At 67.8% G+C, this 20817-nt stretch overlaps 6 protein-coding genes across 6 annotated transcripts in view; 1 reads left to right on the top strand and 5 right to left on the bottom strand.

Annotated features, from left to right (window-relative positions):
- The window catches only part of CHLNCDRAFT_141302 (expressed protein), a gene marked incomplete at both ends in the record, with an annotated part of 2111 nt that extends 374 nt beyond the window's left edge, over positions 1-1737 (bottom strand). Inside the window, 4 exons of the mRNA XM_005843160.1 lie at positions 383-484; positions 679-969; positions 1249-1504; positions 1652-1737. Coding sequence (XP_005843222.1) covers positions 383-484; positions 679-969; positions 1249-1504; positions 1652-1737 — 735 coding nt within the window. The remainder of the gene's footprint in view (positions 1-382; positions 485-678; positions 970-1248; positions 1505-1651) is intronic.
- Positions 1738-3810: 2073 nt separating this feature from the next.
- On the bottom strand, positions 3811-6902 carry CHLNCDRAFT_141301 (hypothetical protein; the record flags this gene model as incomplete). The annotated part of the gene is made up of 10 exons (XM_005843159.1): positions 3811-3881; positions 3998-4141; positions 4348-4410; positions 4557-4838; positions 5033-5560; positions 5764-5839; positions 6008-6082; positions 6376-6465; positions 6556-6678; positions 6837-6902. 10 exons carry the CDS (start codon positions 6900-6902, stop codon positions 3811-3813), a joined length of 1518 nt encoding a protein of 505 aa, XP_005843221.1.
- Positions 6903-7216: 314 nt separating this feature from the next.
- CHLNCDRAFT_141300 (hypothetical protein) lies at positions 7217-8845 on the bottom strand (the record flags this gene model as incomplete). Its single annotated transcript, XM_005843158.1, has 6 exons — positions 7217-7305; positions 7413-7506; positions 7625-7736; positions 7952-8124; positions 8346-8480; positions 8834-8845. 6 exons carry the CDS (start codon positions 8843-8845, stop codon positions 7217-7219), a joined length of 615 nt encoding a protein of 204 aa, XP_005843220.1.
- Positions 8846-12212: 3367 nt separating this feature from the next.
- On the bottom strand, positions 12213-15426 carry CHLNCDRAFT_37529 (hypothetical protein; the record flags this gene model as incomplete). Its single annotated transcript, XM_005843157.1, has 11 exons — positions 12213-12534; positions 12676-12728; positions 12892-12991; positions 13150-13218; positions 13426-13535; positions 13772-13844; positions 14009-14161; positions 14495-14570; positions 14717-14765; positions 14919-15013; positions 15146-15426. The coding sequence occupies 11 exons, from the start codon at positions 15424-15426 to the stop codon at positions 12400-12402; spliced, it is 1194 nt and encodes a 397-aa protein (XP_005843219.1). The 3' UTR covers positions 12213-12399.
- Positions 15427-17075: 1649 nt separating this feature from the next.
- Positions 17076-18576, bottom strand: CHLNCDRAFT_55281 (hypothetical protein; the record flags this gene model as incomplete). Its single annotated transcript, XM_005843156.1, has 7 exons — positions 17076-17204; positions 17394-17489; positions 17586-17696; positions 17840-17983; positions 18085-18150; positions 18266-18351; positions 18474-18576. 7 exons carry the CDS (start codon positions 18574-18576, stop codon positions 17076-17078), a joined length of 735 nt encoding a protein of 244 aa, XP_005843218.1.
- Positions 18577-19330: 754 nt separating this feature from the next.
- Positions 19331-19935, top strand: CHLNCDRAFT_141297 (hypothetical protein; the record flags this gene model as incomplete). Its single annotated transcript, XM_005843207.1, has 3 exons — positions 19331-19433; positions 19711-19783; positions 19866-19935. The coding sequence occupies 3 exons, from the start codon at positions 19331-19333 to the stop codon at positions 19933-19935; spliced, it is 246 nt and encodes an 81-aa protein (XP_005843269.1).
- Positions 19936-20817: the final 882 nt, after the last annotated feature.

Genomic DNA, 20817 nt, shown 5'->3' with positions numbered 1-20817 from the left:
TAGGGCCCCGGCGGCAGGCTGCGCAGCGTGTTGAAGGCGAGGCGCAGCGCGGTGAGGGCGGTCAGGCGCGCCGCGCAGGGCGGCAGCAGCTCTAGGTTGGTGGCCTCCAGGTCCAGGTGGCGCAGCTGCGGCAAGGCAGGGGGGTGTGGGGGTATGGGGTGGGTGGGGAGGAAGGAGGGGAGGATGGAGGCAGGCGATGTGCGCAGGGTGAAATGCCTCAGCGGGCAGGAGGGATGGAGCTTGTGTGCATGTGGGCGACGGGTGATGGACCCAGGCAGGTGCACGCTCCGCCAGCCAGACGGCAGACGCCAGCCAGACAGCCAAGGAGGCCAGGCAGGAGGCACCCCCAAAGCCAAGCGGGCCAGCCCCGCGGGGGACCCACCAGCGTGAGGGGCCTCAGCGCGGCATCCCACGCCTCCACCGCGTGCACCGTGACCCAGTTGTTGAGGTTGTTGAGCCGCAGGAAGGTCAGCCAGGTCAGGCCCTGCACAGGAAGAGGGGGGGAGGCGCACGGGAGCGGCGGGCGCCGAGGGGTCGTGAGCAGCTCGAAAGGACTGCACACCGTGCAGGCCTTGCAAGGCGTGGGTGAGGCGCTGCAAAGGAGCCACACCCGGAGCACCGCCGCCGCTGGCTGCGCCGGCAGCCACCAGAACAACGCGAGCCGCTGCTGCGGCACACCTGCAGCCACCCCACGCTGTCCACATGCGACTCGTGCAGGTCCAGCCTCTCCAGGCGGGGCAGGCAGCCCAGCGCGCCCATGTCTCCCTCCAGGCTGGTCCCCCACGCCTGCAGCTCCCGCAGCTGGCCGAGCGCGGTGATGCCGGCGGGCACGCTCCAGTGCCCCTCCCTGCCGTCCCCGCACCGGTGCAGCCCCAGGTGGGTCAGGGCCTGCAGCTGCGTCAGCTGCTCGGGCACCTGTGGTGAGCGCCCCAGGGTGAGGCGCCTGAGCAGCGTCAGGCTGCCGATCCACTGCAGGCGGGCGGGGCGGGTCCCGGGGAGGCGGTGGCTTGGTGGGAAGCGAGGCTTTGTACTGGTAGGGAAGGAGGCCGGCAGGCATGCAAGCCGCTCAGCCATGCACGGCGGGGCGAACTGAGCTGAGCAGGCTGCCCAGCCAGCGTCCAACCAAGCACTCGCCTGCGACGGCGGGCCTTGCTGCGGCAGCTGGCCGGGAGACCAGCGGTCATGCCACCAGTGCAGCGCCAGCTGGGTCAGCGTGGGCTGCAGCTGCTCCGCCAGCTCCTCCAAGACCTCCTCCTGGGTCGGCAGCTTGAGGCCCGTGATGACCAGAGCCACAATGGTGCGCAGCGCGGCGCCCTCCAGCAGCGAGCCTGCCGCTGCGGCGCCCTCGTCGTCGCTCGCGCCCTCCTCCCCACCGCTCCCCTCGCCGCCGCCGCCGCTGGCGCCGATGCTGGCGCCGGGCTGCTGCTGAAAGTCAATGTACAGGCGGCGCTGCATGCTGCGCACCACGCGGTCCCATTGGATGCAGACGGCAGACAGCGCGTGCCTGCAACAGAGGGGCAGGAAGGGCAGGGAGAAGGGCGTAGGGCGACGGGCAGAGGTCGGTGCAGGGCGGTGCAGGGCGCGGCGGCGGGCGGCAGCAGAACGGTTAGGCGGCAGCGCACGCCGACTGGGGCCCTATCGTCGCAAGCACCCGCCCCATCCCGCCCTCCCTCGCCTGTCTGCGGGCGGCAGCAGGCCCAGGACCTCCGAGACAAGCTCATCGGAGAAGAGGTCCATACTGGCGCGCCCTGGGCCTGGAGGGCCGCTCAGAAATACACCCGGAGCATAGTGGAAGTGGGAGGCTTGCAGACACAGCGGATTGGGTTGATGTGTCCCAGCCTGATCAGGTTGGCTCCCAGCACGCAGCATGACAGCAACTAGTGGCTCCTCCATGGCGGTGGGGCCATGAACCCCACCTCCTGATCAGTGACGCACCACAATGGTTCCGGGAGCCCCAGCGCCACAGCGCCCCAGCTTTATCGACCTCCCGGATGGCCTCGTCTCTCGCGTCCTGGGCCTTCTCGACACCAAGCACAGGTGTGGCGCTGCCTAATGTCTGGGTGCTGAGTTCCCGCAGCCACCGCTGCCAGCACCACCAACTCCGCCACCCTGCTGCCGCCCTCCCTGCCGCAGACACAAAGCCGCGCTCGTGTGCAGCCGCTGGAATCGATGCAGCCACGCCCCTGAGCTTGGCCGCACCGTCACTTTCCAGACCAAAAACACTGGCGCTCGCCTCCTGCCTCTCCTCCGCTCCCTGTGCGCCTTTCTGCTGCGCTACTCCCAGCGTGTGCGCAGCCTGTCCATCTCCTTCTCTGGTAATGGTGAAGCACACGAGGGTGCCCAGCTGCTGGCCAGCTGCCTCACTGCCTGCTCAGCACACCGTGCTCTGGAGGAGCTCTAAGTGGATCTGCGGCCTGGTCCTGGATCCCCGCCCGTGGCGCTCTATGTCACTGCGTGGGCCCCAGCCCTGGCCAACTTGCGTCAGCTTTCGCTGGGCACAGGGCACAGGCTACTGCGCCTGGTCACCAGCCTGGGCGGCCTCAGTGCACTACGGCGCATGAGTATCAGCGGCAGAGTAGAGATTGACCCGGCAGTACGGCTACCTCCAAACCTTGAGTTCCTGGCGTATCGCGATTGCGTAGGCAGCACCCTCCCGCAGCAGGCAAGTAGGCATGGCAACATGGACGCAGGACCAACTTTGCCCTGGAAAGATGGGGAGGTGTGCATTGATGACATTTCAGCTTACGCAGCTGTTGCTTTCACACCTGCAGATTGGACATTGCAGCAGTTTGACCACTCTCAGCCTAGATTTGGGACCAGTGCCCGCCGAAGGCTTCACCATCCTCCCCCGCCTTTCCAGGCTGCAACACCTGCAGTTGGCAGACTGCCCATTCCTGCCAACCTGCCTGTCCCAGCTGACTGCACTGGAAGAACTGGTGAGCGCCCGGTTTCGCAACCTGAGGTGGTCGATGTTCGGCTGATGAGCTGCATGCGTACCGCCTGGCAGCTGATTGGTGTGCACTGCGAGTGTTGCAACTGGGGCCACTGGGGTTGCTTCTCTGTGCAGGCATTGACCCGTGCAGGCTTCGACAAGGGCGAGCCGGAACTGGCCACCGCAACCCTGGACAGAGCGCTCCGTCATCTTCAGCAGCTAACCAGCCTGTCCATTGTCGAGAGCTCTGGGATTGACATTAGCGTGCTTGATACAGTAGCGGGCCTCAGCCGATTGCAGCGGTGCAGCCTGATCCAAAGATGGTCATCTGAAGATGGTGGTCTGCACGCCTTGCCGGATGGGCCCTGGCACGACAGCCTGCGGTGCCTGGCGGCGGACTGGGAGCTGCTACACCCCAGCGCCGATGTGTTGGCCAACTTCACCCATTTGGAGCATGTCTGGGCAATGATTGCGAGATATTATTCATGCGCCGATGGGGCCGATTTTTGGCGGTGGGCACGCACACACCCCTCACTACAGAAACTACGGCTGGGCAGCGGAAACGACTACTCTGTGGATCACCGCGTGCTTGTCGAGGCCCTTCGATTGACGCAGGCCCGGCCGCAGCTGCAGGTGAAAACAGCTGACGAGCCCCCCTTTTATGAGGACGAATTTACTTCTGCTTTCATTTTCTGAGGCCTGTCCTGCCAAGTTTCCTATGCTCTTGTTGCATGCATTTCATCAACCGCAATCATCCCAGCGCAAAGCTACGGTGGGGTGCCCATGCATGCCCTGCTGCCACAGCTGCGTGCGGTCCTGCCCTCCTCGGCTCCATGCGCGTTTCCAGGTTGGGCTGTTGCAGCATGTGGCAATGAAGATCACTTCTTGCCGAAGAAGCTCATGATCCCCTGCTGCCCTGGCAGCGGCGCCTTGACGCCCTTCTTGCCACCTGCAAGGCCGTATGGAGCAGGGGGCGGATACAATTCAGGCTGCTTCTTTGACTGCCGGGAGCCAGCTGGCCAGCGGAATGAGGGCCATGATTGCTGCAGAGGTGCCGCGCCTCACCGCCTCCCGAAGTCTTGGCAGGTGCTGGCTTGGGGGCGGGCGCCGCCTGCTGCTTGGGCGCCTGTGCCGCCGCCGCGGGCTGCTGCCGCTGCACGTCGGGGGGCGGGCCACCTTCATCCTCTAGCGCCTCTTCCTCCACCATTTCTGCAGCCGCAGCACCAGCAGCAACCTTTAGACTGCTGCAGGAAGGCGCAGCACGGCACGTGCGGGCAGGCAGCATGCGCTTGCCGTGGGCGCCACATTCGGCAGGCCCCATATCCAACAAGTCCTGCTTTGGTCATACTGAGGGCACAGCAGGCAGTACCGGTAGAGCAGCAAACCAGCAGGTCAACGCAGCGCCTGCCACTCACGTGTCACCTCCTCGCCGTCGCTGTTGTAAGAGATCTTCTGCACCAGCCGCATCCGCTTGGCGCCTGCGGGGCCAGTACCAGGCGTGGGCAGTACAGGCCGCAGTGAGGCGCAGCCGGGGGCAGGCTGCACCACAGCAGTGCCAGCAGCGCGTGCCGGTGCAGGTAGCGGCAGCAACAACCAGGCCGCGCTCACCCATGCCGTCCCGCACCTGGCGCCGGGTCCCGCACTTTGACGGTACCGTACTTTGGGCCAGCTGGCGGCTGCTGCTCCGCCTCCTCGCCGCCCTCCCCCTCGCCCTCCTCCGGTGCCTTGGCAGGCTTCTTGCGCTTGCCGCCGCCCTTCTTGCTGCCGCCGCCCTCGCCCGAAGCAGCCGCCGCCTTCTTGCTGCCGCCAGCGGCGGGCTGGCTGGCCTTGCCGCGCTTGGCGGGTGGAGGCGCCTGCTCCTCCTCCTCGCTCTCGCTATCGTCCAGCAGCTGCCGCGACTTCTTGCCTGCACAGCAGAGAGCGCCGTAGCCGTGCGGGAGGCGGGAAAAGAGAGAGGCGAGCAGCACGGGCTGCAGCAGGCTGCAGGCACGCTGGCTGTGAAGCGGCGCCTGCTCAAGCGGGCTTCGCCGCCTGCTGCCAGGCGTACAGAGCAAGAGGCCCTAGCCCCCGCTGACGCCCACCCGCACGCGAGGCACCCACCTTTGCCCAGCACAACCTCCTCCTCTTTCTCGCTGTCGAATGGATCTGAGGACGCAGCGGCCGCTGCTGCCGCCGCTGCAGCCTCCTCCTCCTCCTTCCGCTTTTCTGCTGCTGCTGCTGCTGCCGCGACGGAGGCCTGCTGGGCGGCTGCCGCCTTCTCCTTATCCTTGGCCTCCGCCTTGCCCCACATCTTTGTCATCTTAGACAGCCCGGCGCCAGAGGAGGCGCCGCCGCTGGCCTTCTTGCCGCCCTCGGCGGGGCTGGGCTTCTTGCCGCCGCCGCCGGAAGCCTTAGCCGGCGGGCTGCCCTTGGCTGCAGCCGCTGGTGGGGCCGCCGCAGGCGCGGCGGCTGCCGCTGGGACAGGCGCCGGTCTGGCTTGGGCGGGCTTGGCGGCCGCTGCCGCGCCAGAGCCGGCGTCGGCAGAGGCGGGGCTGGGGCGGCGGGCTGCCAGCGCTGGGTCGAAGCGCATGCCGGGGCACTGCACGGCGTTGAGCAGGTTGGAGGCCAGGGGGTTGGCCTCGGCCTCGCCTGCACCGGGGCAGGCAGGCAAGGGGGGCAGGCGGGGGTGGGAGCCCGCGAGGCCAAGGGACGATCTGGATCTGGAGGGCCTGCGGGGGCGGCACCCGCAGTGCGCCCGCAGGAGCCAGGAGCCTGCAGGTGCGGCGGCAGCTAGGCGCGTGCGCGCAGGCCCAGCAAGGCCGCCCCTCGGCCTGCACACCGCCGCGCCGCACCCGCCGAGCTGGCCAGCAGCTTGCGGAACAGCGCCTCGGTCTGTGCGTAGTCGGCATTGTAGAGGTCTCCCGCGTCCTGCTGGGGTGGAGGGGGCAGCTTGGGGGGCAGGGGGTGGGGCAGTAGGCTCGGTAGGCGGGGTTGATGCCGCCGCCTGTTCCCTGCTGCTGTCTCCATGCACAGGCAGCGCGGGTTCACAGGCACAGGCAGCGCAGCACACCCTGCACACCCCTCCAAGGTCCCCACCTTGGGCACCCCCGGCTGCACCGAGTAGACGTGCATGCCGGTCACCACATCCAGCCGCGCCTTCTCCGCCTCCAGCTGCGCTCGGCAGCAGGGAGGCAGCAGGGCGGCAGCAGTGGACCAGGTCGACGGGCAGCAGGGCGGCAGCAGCGGACCAGGTCGACGGGCAGCAGGGCGGCAGCAGCGGACCAGGTCGACGGGCAGCAGGGCCGAGGCGGGGAGTGGGGGGCCGGGGAGAGGTGCGTGCGGGCTGGGGACGCTGCCTGCAACCCCGGCATCACCAGCAGCGTGCCCGAAACACGTGCAACAGGCTCGCCGGCCGCCTGTCATGCGGGCACACCCGGGCCTCGTCCCCACTTGCCCCAGTGCACCTGCTGCCCCTCCACGACGCGCACCACATGCCGCGCCGCCTCCCCCGCCTCGCTGGCCCAGCCGCTGAGCAGGAAGGTGGCCTTGATCTTCTGCAGGGCAGGAGAAACGAGAGGGGGGCCAGGCAGCAGGGTGAGCAGGCAGTGCCAGTGCCAGAGGCCTGGCCGACGGCGAGGAAACACGCGCTGCTGCTGCGACGGCGTGTGGCTTGCCTGCGGGTGGCGGGTGAGGAACTCAAACAGGATGCGCTTGGAGGTGTCGTAGGGCACGTTGAAGCGGCGGCCCAGCCACTTGTAGGTGACCACCTGCGGGGCGGAGGGGAGCTGGCGGGGTCGGCAAGTGCAGCGTGGCGGCGGGGCAGGCGGCGGTCGTTCAAGCGGCGGCCCAGGCCAGTGCTGCGCCCGGCCCCAGATCTCCTGCTGCTCTCTCGCTGCCCAGGAGCAGCGCGGCGCGCCCAAAACACCTGCAGCTGGTCGCCCACGAGGTCGTCCAGCTCCTGCAGGATGCCGGCCACCGTGAGGGGCGCCATGGCGGGAGCTGCCAGGTTGCCGCACGCCACCGAGCGAGGCAGGCGGGCCGGGCTGTCGCGGATCACAAGTTCAAGATGGCTGTGCGCTTGCGGAGAGGCCTCGCTCCTCTGCTGGTGTGCAGGCGGTGTGCGGATGCTGGCCAGGGGCGAGAATGGCCGATGGCATGTATGGCGGCGCCACATCAACCCGCCCCGCCTGCCGCCGCGCTGTGCGCCCAGTGTGCACACTTCCATGTTGAGTGATCAGTGAATTAAACATGCTCCTCAAATCAAACATGCCATAGAGGGATGCTATTTGCCTTGCAGGGGGCCGCCTAGTGCGCTGCCTCCTGCGCTTCCGCATCCCGCGTGAAGACAAAGACGCCGCCGTTGCCCTGTGCCCGCCCGATCAGCATGTCCTCGTCTGCGGCGGCCGGCAGAGGGGCAGGCTGGATGAAGAGCGGCAACCAAGCAATGCGGAAGGGCTGCCGCTGCCGGCAGGCGCCCTTGCCGGATCCGCCCAGGCCCCACCTAGGTATGTGAGCATGTAGTTGAGGCCCACCGGCCGCTGCTGGTCGCTGGTGGTGCCCGGCAGGCGAGAGGTCAGCGGCACGCTGCCCGACAGCTGCACCAGGGGAACACGCCGAGCGAGGCCCAGCGTGCTGGGATGGTATGCCGTCAGGCGCTGTTGGGCAGGCACTCACTCCAGCAGCCCAGCACAGCCAGGGCCCAGCGCCGCCCACCTGTTTGAGCGCCAGCAGCAGCTGCTGGTTCCACCAGCCGCGCGGCAGCAGCGGGGAGGCCAGCAGGTTCTGCAGCTCAGGGCTGAGCTCCACGTCGCGAAAGCCAGCCTGCCTGCATGCAGCCCACCGGCCGGGCGCCAGCGGTGGCGCACCCCCGTCGAGCACAAGGGCAGCATGCAGGCAGGCGAAGGCAGCTCCCCGACGTGGGAGCATGGCCCTTCCTGCAGGCTCCCTCATGGCCGACCAGCAACCAGCAGGCCCGCAAGCAGGTCGCCTGCCCGCCCAACTCATCCATAGAGTCAGCAGGCGCGCCCGCCCCATGTTCACCTGAAGGTGAGGGCTATGCTGCGCGCGGTGCGGGCCTCATACCCCGCCTCCACCACCAGCGACAGGCCCAGCCCCGCGGCGCCCAGCAGCGGCAGCGGCGGCAGGTGCGCCTCGATGATGTTCTGCACCCGCCCCTCCTCCAGCGAGGAGAACTGCTGCCAGATGCGGCCGACCTGCGGGTGCAGGTGTGCGGTAGCGGTGGAGGTGGTGAGAGTGCATGCGAGGATGAATGGGTCAAGGATTGAACGGGGAAGGCATGGGTGGCAGCACGGTCCAGGTGCCGGGCAGGTAGAGGCATGGTGCCAAGCACCCGTTGCCACACCGACTGACGCAGCGTTGAACGCTGGCCAGCGTTGATGCTGCAGCGGCAACGGCGAACGCAGGCGTAACGCACCTGCAGCGGCGCGGGCAGGCGCTGAGGCGCCACCAGCGGCAGCACGTCGCGCGCTGTGGTGTACTCCAGCCGCCACTTGCCCTCCAGCAGACCAAAGTCCAGCTCGGCGCCGCTCCCGTACCCCTCCACCGCCACCTGCCGGACAGGCGAAGCGCAGGAGGCGGGCAGGCAGGCTAGGAGGTGTGGGCGGGGGCTGTGCCACAGGGGCAGCAAGCAGCCGGGGAAACGCGCTGAAAAGAAGGCAAAGCAGCTGCTGAGGACGGGCAAGCAATGCCTCCAGCACCAGGCCATGCCAGCCTTGCCTGCGCCTCCTCGATGGCCCCCCGCTGCATCCCGCGCGCCTCGCTGCCCCGCTGGATCCCTGCCACCGCGCTCAACAGGCCCTGCTTGGCCTCCACAAGGCCTGCAGTGGAGGTGGCAGGTAGGTAGCGCATGAGCGGAGGTCGAAGCGGAAGGTGTGGGGCTCCACGTAGCGGCGAGGGACCCACCTGGTGCTGCATTGCTGCTGCTGGAGGAGCTGCCCGCCTCCTGCTGAGTGGAATCGGCTGCCTGCGGTGGTAGCAGCCGACGCCTGGTGGCGCCGGCAGCGGGCTGCAGCCGCGCCCAGGCCGCGGGCGGCGGGCGGTGGGGGCGGCAGTGCTCCCCTCGAGCGGCGGTGCGCTGCTGGGTCGGTTGCAATGAGCACAGCTGCGATGGCGGCATTTTTTGGCAGGAAGGTCGTGCGAGGGGACAGGTGCGGCACCAACACCAAGGAGGGCTGCTCGCCGGGCGGTAGGGACCAGTCAAGATGCCAGGCAAGACGGGGTGATCAATCAGACGAAGCAGGACGGTCGTGAAGGTGGCGCTTTGAGATTTTGGCAGGGCGCTGCCGCTGCGCCGCGCTGTGGTGGCAACTTGCCAATTAGGCCGCAGCTGGCAGCCAATCGCCCCTTACGCTGCTATTCATCGATTTCGCCGCCCAACGAAGAGCAGTTAATGCCTGCCCACACCGGAGGGATCCATGCCGCTGGTGTCCAAGCCGGCCGTAGGCTCACAAACAGCAAACAGGGATGGACGCATGCAGCTACGAGGATCGATTCTAAGGCAGGAGGAAATGCTCAACTGCGCCTGGTGTCGCTCAGCAGCAGCGTGTCGGCAGCTTGCTGTGCTGCAGCCACCAGCTCGCCGCCGCCAGCTGCTTTGCCGCCCGCCTCATCCATCACCCGCCCCAGCAGCAGCCCGACCATGGCCGCCCCAGGGCTGAGCGGCACCGCCGCCAGCAGCTGCAGCAGGGCCGCCACGTCGGCCGCCGCGCTGTGGGGCAGCTGGCGGCGGATCTGAGGGGCCAGGCACTGCAGCAGCAGTGGCGGCGGCGCGTAGCCTAGCCGCAGGTGGCTGTCAAGCAGGCTGGTGACGCCAGCCAGGGAGAAGCACTCTATGGGTCCCGCCTGCGGCCATTGCTGCTGCTGCTGCTGTTGTGGCTGGGCGGGCGCCAGACCTCCTGCTGCCGTACCCACCGCCGCCGCCGCTGCCCCCCGCCGCACTTGGTCCCCGACGGCGGCCAGCAGCTCGGGCACGGCCACCGTGGAGTGCCGCAGGTCGGCATACGCTTCCAACAGACCTGCTCGGCAGGGCAGGGGCACGGCCAGGCACAGGGCCCGCATTTGGGATGGCAGCATCCAGCCAGGCCGTGCCAGGTGGCCTGTCAGCCTGTGGCTGCGCCAGGCCCCCTGAGCCTGCAGCAAGAAACGGCACCAACAGCAGCAGGCGCCTGCACCACCCCCACCCCCATCCCAGGGTGCCTGCCCACCCACCCGTGAGGTCCGAGGGCCGGTTGACGCAGTTGAGGTGACGGCAGCGGATGCGCTGCACGCAGAAGCTGCTGAGCACGTCCAGCATCTGTGTGGTGCGCTGGGTGGCATGACCCACCGCAGCATACGCCCGCGCCAGGCGCACCAGGTCGCGCGGCGTCCAGGGGGACCGCAGGGAGTGCTTGTTGGCCAGCTGGCGCCGCACCTCCCAGGCGATGTGGCTGAGCAGAGCGGCCGCCTCCTCCGGCACTGGTTCCGCCTGGCTGATTGAGCTGCTGCCGGCATCCCGGCCGCTGCTGGTATCACGGCCACTACTGCCACTGCTGCTGGAATCTGGGCTGTTGCTGCTGGGACCACTGCTTGGGGAGCTGCTGCTGGCACCGCTGCTGCGGCTGCCGCGCCCAAACAGCGCGGCGCACGCCTCTGCCAGGTCGGCAAAGTCTGCAGATGAGAAGGAGGACTTGATGTAGGGCAGGGAGTCCCAGCGCTGCACCAGCTCCCCCGCCAGGCTGGCACCGTACTGCTGTACCTCGGGGCTGCACCGCCTGCAGGAACCAGCAGGGAGCACTTGCATGAGCAGAGAGGGGCGGGAGGGAGACAAGAAGTGAGGGAATGGCTGCAGGCGGGGCTGCCTGGAGAGCCCTCGAGGCCTGCCCCACCAACCTCAACAGTCGTCCGTAGGCGTACAGCAGGCTGGTCAGCTCCTTGGTGTTGTACCGCTGCAGCCGTACCGCACCCAGCCCCAGCTCCCGCTCAGCTACCTGCAGGTGCATGGGAGGCACGCACGGGTCTGAGATGTTGTACGTGGGCGGGAAAGTGTGACCGGACCTGCTAGCTCCACACAAAGCAAGCAAGCAAGCAAGCAAGCAAGCAAGCAGGCAGGCAGGCAGGCAGGCAGGCCCCACGGCAGGCACCCGGCCCTCTTGCTGTGCCTGCCCGCAGCCCACAGGCAGCCCCTGCCGCACCTGCTGCAGCAGCGCATCCGTCCAGTCGCCGGCCACCCCAACCGCGGCATAGGCCCACAGCGCGGTGGCCAGGTGCAGCGGCTCGAGGCTGGGGAGCGACGGCTCTATCGTGCCGTGCAGGGTGCGCAGCAGCTGCCCCTGCAGACAGCCAGGGCGGCAAGGTGCAACCTCGGCCTGCAATCCAGGCCGTTGGCGGCGGCCGGGGGCGCTCTGCTGCGATGCGTGCCTGCCCGGCGCACCTGCTCAGCCACGCCCCCTGGCAGCATGCCTTTGAGGGAAAGGTCGGCGGTGTGGCACAGCATCTGCAGGCTGCAGGGACAGCAAGGGACGGGGGTCCAAGGGAGAGGAGAGGGCAGGCAGACAAGGATGTCAGCGCTGTGATGTGGTGGCATGTGCAGCCAGAGCGGCACACACAGAAGCCGCCGCGGCAGCAGCAACAGCGGCGGCAGCAGGGTCGAGGCTGCAGGCGCCGGCTTCGGCGGGGCTCCCTCTCGGCTCGTCGGGTGGGCTTGGATGGGTGGGCCGGCTCAGCCGCGCGGCAGCTGCGCCCCACCTGCGCCCGGCGAGCGGCAGGATGTTGCTAGCGGCGGTGCCGCCCAGCAGAGCGCCGCACCTCGACCCCAGGTCCAGCGCCTCCCCTGTGGCCTGGCGCAGCAGCCTCAGCTGCTCCTCACTGGTGGATGCCATGTAGAACTGGCGCAGCAGCTCGCGCTGGGCGATGGCCGGGTTCTGCAGGAAAGCCGGCAGCACGCCGCCGCCGGCATTGTCACTGGCGGCAGCGCCGCCGGCGGCGGCGGCGGCGGCTGCGGGGGTGCCAACCCTGCGCGCTCTGCGTCGATCCGGTCGGCATCGCGGTCGGCATTCGCTGGTGGTGTGCCAGGCCGAGGGGCGCCCGGCCCGGTGCAGAGCCAAGGTCATTTGAGAGGAGCGAAGCTGGGACCAGGCGCTGAGGCTCCAGCAGGCCCGCTAAACGGCCACATGGATTTGGGACCGCAGTGGGTTGCAGGGCGTTGCCCAAGGACCAAGAGGGCTATGCCAGCTGGCCCGCCAGCGGGGCGGGCGCTGGCGGCAGTGCGCTCATCTCCCAGCCTGCCTGTCAGCTGCCACATTGTAACAAAAGAATTACAGCAAAAGGTAGCGACGATCGTGCAAATTTATGTGGTGTGGGACAGTGATGAGTAGAGGCATCGGGATAAACAGAGGTGTAGGTTGGGAATGACAATTCGGTAGGAGGTGGGGCTGCCAGCGCTAGCACAATCAAAACATCTATTTTTTGGCGGCCTCCCACCACCGCCGCCTCTAGAGCAGGCCTTGCAGCAGCGGCGCGTACGGCTGCTTGCCGCTGTCGCCGCCGCTTGGCGTGGGCGCGGGCTCCCTCTCCAGCAGGAAGACCGCCCCGATGAGGCAGTACGTGGCCACCAGCTGCAAGCCCAGCTGCAGGGCAGAGGGGCGGGGAGGAGAGGAAGGGACGGTAAGGAGGCAGGGAGGGGAGTTTGCTGAAGGTTGGATGCAGGCAGGTGGGGCGCACGCGCGCGGGCTGCAGCGCCAGCGGCAGGCGAGCCCAGCAGGCCCCACCAGCCAGTTGGAGGCACCGTCGCTGCACACAAAGTAGGCCAGGATGACCGCCACTGCAGGCAGGTCGGGCGCAGCGGGGGTCACCCTCACGCAAACCTCACCTGGCAGCGGTGTGGGGTCAGCGCGCCGCGCTGACAGCGCCAGGGCACGTTGCCAATCAGCAAGAGCGCCCCACGCAGCAGCACGCCACCGCACGCCGCCCAGCCGCCCACCCACCCGTCAGCATGAGCACCGCAAAGGTGTCAAAGTCGAGCGTGAACTTCTCGCCGATGGCCCACCCCACCAGTACCGTGACGGGCACAATGAAGATGGCCACCTGCGGCACCAGCCAGCGGCGGCATGCCCGCCTGAGGATCTACAGGTGCTTCCACGGCAGCTGCGACCGCAATGCAGGCAATACGGCCCGCCGGTTTCGCAGCTGGTCTGTCAGCCACAGGCGAGCCGGGGTGGAGGGAGGCCGGGGAGCATGCCTACCTGCGTGGAGGAGCCCAGGGCCACCGCGATAGACAGGTCCATCTTGTTCCTGACAGCCACAAACACGGCCTGCGGCAGCGGCGGGCCAGGGCGGTGGGAAGGGTATGTGTTTGTGTGGGAGCTGCGCCGGGCGTCAAGGCGTGGATCACGACAGAAGGCGGCCGTACTGCCAGCCCCGGCAGCGCCTGCAGCACGTCGCACGCGCAGGTGCTGCCTGCGCCACCCCGCACGTCAGGCAGCCCTGGCGGCCCCTCCACAGCCGCGCCACCCACCCACCGTGACGTGCTCCGCCACGTTGCCTGCTATGGGCAGCACGATGAGGCCCAGGAATGCCTGGTTGATGCCGCTGACCGCGCTCACCTCCACGATCGCTCCCGTCAAGAAGTCTGCGGGTGGAGGGCAGGAGGCAGGCGGCGGGCAGGTGGGCAGGAGGCAGGAGGCGGGCAGCAGGTGAGCAGGAGGCGGCGGGCAGGTGGGCTGGCTGCTTGGCTCACAGGCTCCTCACAACCCAGGGAAGTGGTGGTTCGGCGGAAGCCTGCCTGCATGTCTGCCCGCCATAGATGCGCTGCTGCGCCCGCTGCACCGCCGACAAAACGACACCGGCCTCCCGGGGCCAGCCCACCTGAGCAGGCTGCCACGATGACGGTGATGAGGGTGAGGCAGGCCATGGCGCCCGCCAGGCTCAGCGCCGGCACCTCGCCATCCTCGGAGCTGTCGCCCTGCGCCAAGGGAGGCATGCCGGTAGAGGCTGCTTCACCGCCAGGCAGCTTGCATGTATCACTGCCGTCTGCTGTGCAGATGCATGTTCTGCCGCTGGCACCGGGCCGACACGCATGCCAACCCGCTACCAGGCAGCTACGGAGGCAGAGGCACCCACCGCAAACAGGTCGTGGTGTGTGCCCAGCTGGAAGAAGAGGTAGCAGAGGTAGCTGCGAGCAGGCAGGTGAGAAGACAGGCGGGCACAGAGGGTAACAGGGGCAGTTGGAGGGTGCGAGGGGACAGCACGGAACACCTGTTCCTGCAAGCAGCAAACAACAGGTGGTGGCAGCAGGAGCCGCGGAGAGATGCCTGCATGCTATGCGGCTCACATGCCCACGAGAATGATGGCGATGGCGCGGCTGAGGTGCAGCAGCACTTGCTCTGCAGGCGTCTGGGGGCCGGGGTGGGACACTCAGACAGCCAGGCAGCATTCCGCGCACGAAGCGACGCTAGCCAGCCAGGTGTCGGGCCTTGTGCTCCGTCCAGTGCTGGTGGCGGTGCCTCGCCATCTCCCCGCCCCACCTCGCCAGCAGCCGCCCCGCTGCCCGCCCCGCCCACCTGTCATGACGTGGCGGCCGTACACGACCCTGGCCGTGGAGGGAATCATGATGCCTATGCAGGCCAGGAAGAGCAAGCTGGAGGCCATTTTATTTGCCAGAGTACTACAGGGAGTGACAATGGTGAAGGGACGGGTGTGAGGGGTTTGAGAAGAGCAGGAGTGATTGCGGCAGACTGCGCGTTGTGTGGGGTGGGGCGCAGGACAGCGACAGGCATATGCCAGGCCACTGAAGCAGCGCCCCCACCACACCTGAACCGCTGCTCCTTGTACTTCATGCCGCCAAACAGGAAGCAGGTGCCTGGGGAGGGGCGGCGCAGGTAGGGCAGGCAGGCAGGCAGTCTCAGCGAGATGGATACAGCGGCGGAGACGCGTGTGGTCTGCCGAGGAGAGGGCCCCGGAACCGGCCCGCTGCCGCCCCTCCCGGCGCCACGGCAGCGGCGGCGGCGCTCACCCAGCACCAGCAGCAGGTTGGAGAGGATGGACCCCAGCAGGGAGGCGGCCACCACCTCGTACAGCCCCTTGTGCAGCGCAGCGATGGACAGGAAGCTGCGGCGCGGGGTGGGGCGGGGTGGAGTGTGATGGTGGGCATGTTGGTGCGGCTGGTTGGCCGCCCTCAACCTGTGGCTCCCCCCCCCCCCACCCACCCACCCACCCACACCCACACAACACCCCGCTCACAGCTCCACCACGTTGCCAAAGGTGGCGTTGAGCAGGCCGCCGATGGTGTCCCCAAACCTCACCGCCAGGTCCTCGGTGACCTCACCCAGGAACAGCGCCAGCGGGATGAGGGCCAGGAAGTTCTGCGGGCGGCAGGTTGAGGGGTGGTGTGGTGTGGTGTGTGCGGGGGGTGAGTTGGGCGGTGAGATGGGCGGCGAGCGAGGCTCCTGGCAAGCAGCATTGCAGCAACGTGGCAGCAGATTGAGCGTGGGAGGCTGTTCCAGCGCTCCCAGCGACCCCATCTGATCCTGGCTGTTCTCCGGGCGCCTCATCCCCTCCGGGGCCAGTACCTCCAGGGCCCCTCTCCCGCAAGGCCCCCCCACACCACCCCCTGCCGCCATCCGCCAGCTGGCGCACCATGACAAAGGTGAGCATGGCGTTTGTGCCCGTCAGCCCCGCCCACAGGCCGATGGGCAGGCAGATGAGCACCAGGTTGACCCAGGAGGAGGTGAGCATGCTGCACACGGCGGCGGCATCGGCGCGCGGAGCCCACGCGCCTGCGGGAGGGTGGGGGGCGGCAGGGTCCGGCAAAGGGGTGCTTCACAGGCGCATGGGCCGCGGGGCCCGCACCCCTTGACACTTGAGAGGGCGCCGGCGCCGGCGGGAGTGCCGGCCCGCGGATGCTGTACAAGCAGCAGTGCAGGATGGCTGGCGCAGAGGGCCGCATCGCGTGGCTGCGCCCCGCGCCGCAGCAGCGTGCCGCCGCGGCTGTGGCCAGGCGGCGTGCAGCAGCGCACCTGGCGCAACGGGCGTGGGCTGCATGCCGTTTGGCGGCGTGGGCGGCGGGCGCAGCGCGGTGCCCGTGCCCAGGCCCCTGCCTGTGACCAGGCGCACAAAGAGATCCGCCACCACACCCCCCGGCCCCTCCTTCAGGTCTGCGGCGCGCTGCCAGGAGGGCGCCGGCTGGCTGGCGCCCACGCCGGAGCGCACCACGTAGCCCACCGGCCGGCCCTTTCCCTCCTCCTCTCCCTCCTCCTCTGCCGTGGAGTACTCGCGCAGAGAGAGGCCTGCAGGCGGGCAGGCGGGCGGGCGGGCGGGGGACGCTTGGCTGGCGCACGGGTTGCAGTACGCAGCGAGGCCGACCAAGGGCAGTGAGATGGTCGCGGCAGCGGGCTACATGTGACCGAATGTTGATCTGTGACAGGCAACTCCAGCGCACATCCACAGCACGGGGCTGGGCAGGGGCGCAGGCCGGCGCTCCGCCTCCTGCGCACCGACTTTGCGCCTCACGAGGCTCCACAGCGTGCGCGAGTCGCGGCGCGGTAGCCCCCTGCCCGTGTGCCCATCGGTGGTGCTGTCGGTCCTGGGGGAGCCACCCTGGATGGATCCCCCCAGCAGGCCGGCCTCCATGTCTGAGGAGGGGCGGGGCGAGTAGCCGCTGGCGGCGCCGCTGGCGGCGGCGACGGCCGCATAGTGGTCACTGGTGCGGATGGCGCGGGCCTCGCGCAGCACCCTTCTGTTGCTGTCGTGCATGGCGCCGCGGAGAAGGCCCCGAGCAAAGCCCCGAGCAAAAGCCCTTGGATGGGGAGTTATGCTTGCGGCCTGCCTTCAGGGAATTCCGCCGTTGATTGGGTCTGCGGCGGTGCAGGTGCGCAGGCCCAATGCGTCGGCAGTTCTGCAGTGCGCCGCCTACGTGGACTCCCACACCCCAACCTCCCTGGTGGCCCTATACTCTATTGCGCAATTGTATCAAAGCCTGAAATCAATCAAGGACTCCTCAGCCGGCTCCGGCACTATGCAGCGGCGGCTGCCCTCCCGCCGCCCTAACCGCCCTCCCACCGCCCCGCCACCCCCGCCTGCACGCGCCCCAAGGCATACCCGGGAGTTACACAGCAGGCAGGCATAGGCCAACAAGCACATAGAGCAGGGTGCTGCCACCCGGCGCCACGCCTCAGCCCGCCGCCGCCGCCGCCTGGCTTCGCCGGAAGGCCATGCGATAGGTGTACACCACCACGGGCCGCCCCTGCGCCTCCATCATGGCCGCCGGGTCGTCAAAGGCGGTGAGGTAGTCGGAGACCACCTGCGCAGGTGCCAGGGTGGGGTGTGTGGGTGTGTTGGGTGGGATGCGATGGTCAGGAACAGGGCTGGGTGGTAGCCGAGGGCGGTGACGATACACCTGGGAGCAGCCGCAGCAGCGCAGCCGGCTCTGCGGTCGAGTGACAGCACACAGGCAGCCATCCGCCGATGCCCACAACCCAGAGGACCGCACCTGGGTGGCCACTATTTGCACGCCGCCGCCGCCGCCCGCCGCCGCGTCGGCGGGGCTGCGCCAGTGATACTTGGTGAGGCAGCGGCTGGCCTTGACCTGCTCAACAAAGCGGGGGGCAGTGCATAGTACTGTCAACATTGGCATGCCCAGACCCCCACTCAGCAGGCCCGCCCGCTAGCAGCACCCGCCCACCTTGGGCTGCGGCTGCTGTGGGGCGGAGATGAGCTGCTGGAAGTATTCAGAGGTGGTGAGGCGGTCGGCGGCAGGCTGCTCCTCTGAGCGCCGAGTCACCCGGGTGGACACCTGGCGGCGCGGGCGCCCACAGCATGGGTGCGGCAGTGAGAAGGTGCAACCGTGGGCACTGCCGGGTGCGGGGCAGGATGGTGCTGCCGGTGGCCCAGCCCGCATGCACTCACAGGCAGTGGCACCAGCCAGCTGTGGCCCACCTGCAAGCCCCCAGGCATCTGCAGCTGCAGCTGGTTTGGGTCGTCGGGATCCCACTCAATCTCCGCCGCCGCCGTGCCAGCGTACGTTCGCATCAGGCTGGCTGTGTTGAACCGCCGGTCCGGCACCACCTCGCCCCGCCCGTTCTGCAGCAGCCGACGGGGCGGTGAGCGGGACTGAGGGGGCTGGCGCAGCCTGGCTGGGAGCAGTGCAGGATGCACCCGGCTCTGTGGGATACTGCTTGTACCTGCAGGAAGGCGGCCTGGTACTGCACCAGCGCATTCAAGTCCTCCTGCTGCGCCCGCTGCACCACCTGCACAGCAGGTGCGGCCGCCGCCGTGGCCAGCCATGGAGCGCCGGCGGACGCCACCTGCATCACCACAGTTCCAACAACGGTAGAGAAGCACGAACCGAGCCGCCGCACAAACCCGCATGTCAGGCACAAACTCTGGTCCCAGGGGGAGCTCCACCAGCGTCAGCACGCTGTCCACCTCCCACACGCCCAGGAACTCGTCTGCAGGCAGTCCAGCCAGGGAGGAGGGGTAGGACGGCACGGCAGGCCAAACATGGCAGCGACACAGGTGCCAGTGGGCAGGCAACTCTGGCTGGCTCCATCGATGGCACATCAGAAGCCACCTGGAAACACCAGGTCGGCAGGTCCGCCACCCAGCCCCTCCCAGACACGGTCCACCGCCTCTGGCAGCTTGCTGGCTGCCGCTGGCAGCGAGGGTGCGGCCATGGCTGCCGCTGCCGCTGCTGCTGCCAGCACGGCACGCCGCAGGATGCCTAGTGAAGCGGGGATGCTGCTATTGCTATTACCGTGACTGTCACATGCATCACTGCTGGATGCCTGCAAGGACAGGGGGCCCTTGTCAGGTTCGGCTGCTGCCACAGGCGGGGGCCGCCATCGCCGCTGCCGTCGTCGCCACTGCACCACAGGCTGCACACGCCTGGCGTATGCGGTGTTGGTTAATGAACCAGTGGATGCCAGGGAGCCGTTTGCGGGCATAGCGCTGGCAAACAGCTGCGCTATTGATGAGTTGGTGTGCAGTTCTCGCCCTGCCTCGGCTTGCAGTGCCTCTGGGCGTGCGAGGTCCCTGGGACCTCTGCGAAGACGACATTCCGATCACATATGTGGCAATCCGCTGTCCGGAAGCACAGCACAACACAGCACGCAGCACGCACACGTAAGACATTGATGTTCATCGCATCCTCGGTATTCAACCCACTGCACATCCGTCCATGCACACAGGTTGGGTGTTCCTGCGGGTTCCGGCAGCGGCATGTGCACGCCATGTCGGCCTATCCCCAACCTGCCTGCCCCGCCCCCTGCACCTGCAGATACACACGCCATCCACCACCATGTGCACGCCGCTGCTATGGGACTTGGGTGCGCTCGTCCTCCTGGCCGCACCTGCCGCGGCGCCCCCGCTGTCGACATCAGTTTTGACGTCGAGGGCGGGCCGCCACATCTGGAAGGAGGCTGGCACTCGATGGAGGCGAGCGAGGAGGGAGTGCAGGTGGAGGGCGGCTACTCGTTCACCTACATCACCGGCATGGCCAACTCGTATGACGATTACATGACGACAGAAGTCGGTGAGGCACAGGGAGCTCTGCTAAGGCAGCCTGGCGGTGCTGGTGGGTGTCACCCGGATGTCCTCACTAACTGGGTCGCTGGCATTCTGCAGGCACGTACGAGAGCTATAAGTGCCTGCCCGACAAGGGCCCCGGTGCACCCACGAGTTTGTGGCTTGGGGGTAATCAGGGAAAGGGCGGCTGAAGGGTGGCAAGGGAGGACCCAGCCCATTGGTGGAGTTGTGTTCTGACCAGCATGCCCACCACCACCACTCGGCCCCGGCACCTTCTTGTGCAGGTGCCTTCATTGCCATCGTGCGGACCACCGCCACCACCCCCCAGACCGGCAACGTGTCTACTGCCCCAGCCTGGTGCCATCGGGGTGCTGAGTGTAGACAGCGCTGCCTGCCATGTGCCGAAGCTGCTGCACCGTTTGCACCCCTCGCTGTGCAGCTACCCCAGCAATGAGCCCGAGGCTCTGCGTGCATACCAGGCTGGGTGCAGTGCTGTGGAGGACACGTGAGCCGCTGGGTGACTGCCTCAGGGTGGCACCCCTGACTGTTGACGATTGACTCAGTAGCCCACACTGTTGGCTGCGCTTGACCCACTGCAATGAAAACTTTTTAAATCCGCCCTGCCTCTACCTATTGCTCTCTCTCCACCATGATTGGAGCTTGCGGTCATGCGTTACTGTTTGAATGCACGTTGCAGCCAGCAGCTTTACTGCTTGGCGGCAGTAAAACATTTGTAATTTAGCGACAAACAGCGAGAAATTAAATGTGCAGCAGGCAAAGAGAAGGGACAGAGCGGAGAGATGTCGGCAGGACCGCACGTGGAGGCGAGCGCCCGCCGCAGCTTGTCAGCATGCCACACCTCGTAGACAGTGTGGCCAGCAAAAAAATGACTGGAAGGAGAGCGTGAGGCAGCGGCAAAGAAGGGCAGGAAGGAAGACGGCCTGCTTGCTTGTGTGGGCTTAAAGTCTGGTAAAGCAAGAACTAGCTTGCAACATAGACTCCCCGCCGAAACGGGACGGGAACCGGGCGAAAGCAGAGAAAGCAATAAAACAGGGGTGGAGCAAGGCGACATGCAACGCAAGCAGCTGACAGGGCACGCATCGAAACGTGTGTATGACTGGCAAAGTGGCATGGCGCATTGGGGAGAAACGCAACGGTACGGGAGCATGGGCTGGCCAAACGGCAGTGCGGAACGCTAGGTCACTAGAAAAGCAGGGAAAGGCGCACTATGTATGCAATGAGGGCAGCCCCGGCTCGGGGCCGTTGAGAAAGCAGTGGGCGGGAGGGGGGAGGCCCCGGTGTGGGCGGGCCCCATCGAGGGGGGATGGGGCGCGCAAGCGGCCAGATGGGGCGGGGCGCGGGCGGCAGTGGAGTCCTGCGGCTGGGTGGGA

The sequence above is a fragment of the Chlorella variabilis genome (genome assembly GCF_000147415.1).
Source record: "Chlorella variabilis unplaced genomic scaffold CHLNCscaffold_33, whole genome shotgun sequence".
Lineage (NCBI taxonomy): Eukaryota > Viridiplantae > Chlorophyta > Trebouxiophyceae > Chlorellales > Chlorellaceae > Chlorella > Chlorella variabilis.
The sequence above is the reverse complement of the archived record's forward strand: the minus strand, read 5'-3'. Positions and strand labels throughout refer to the sequence as shown.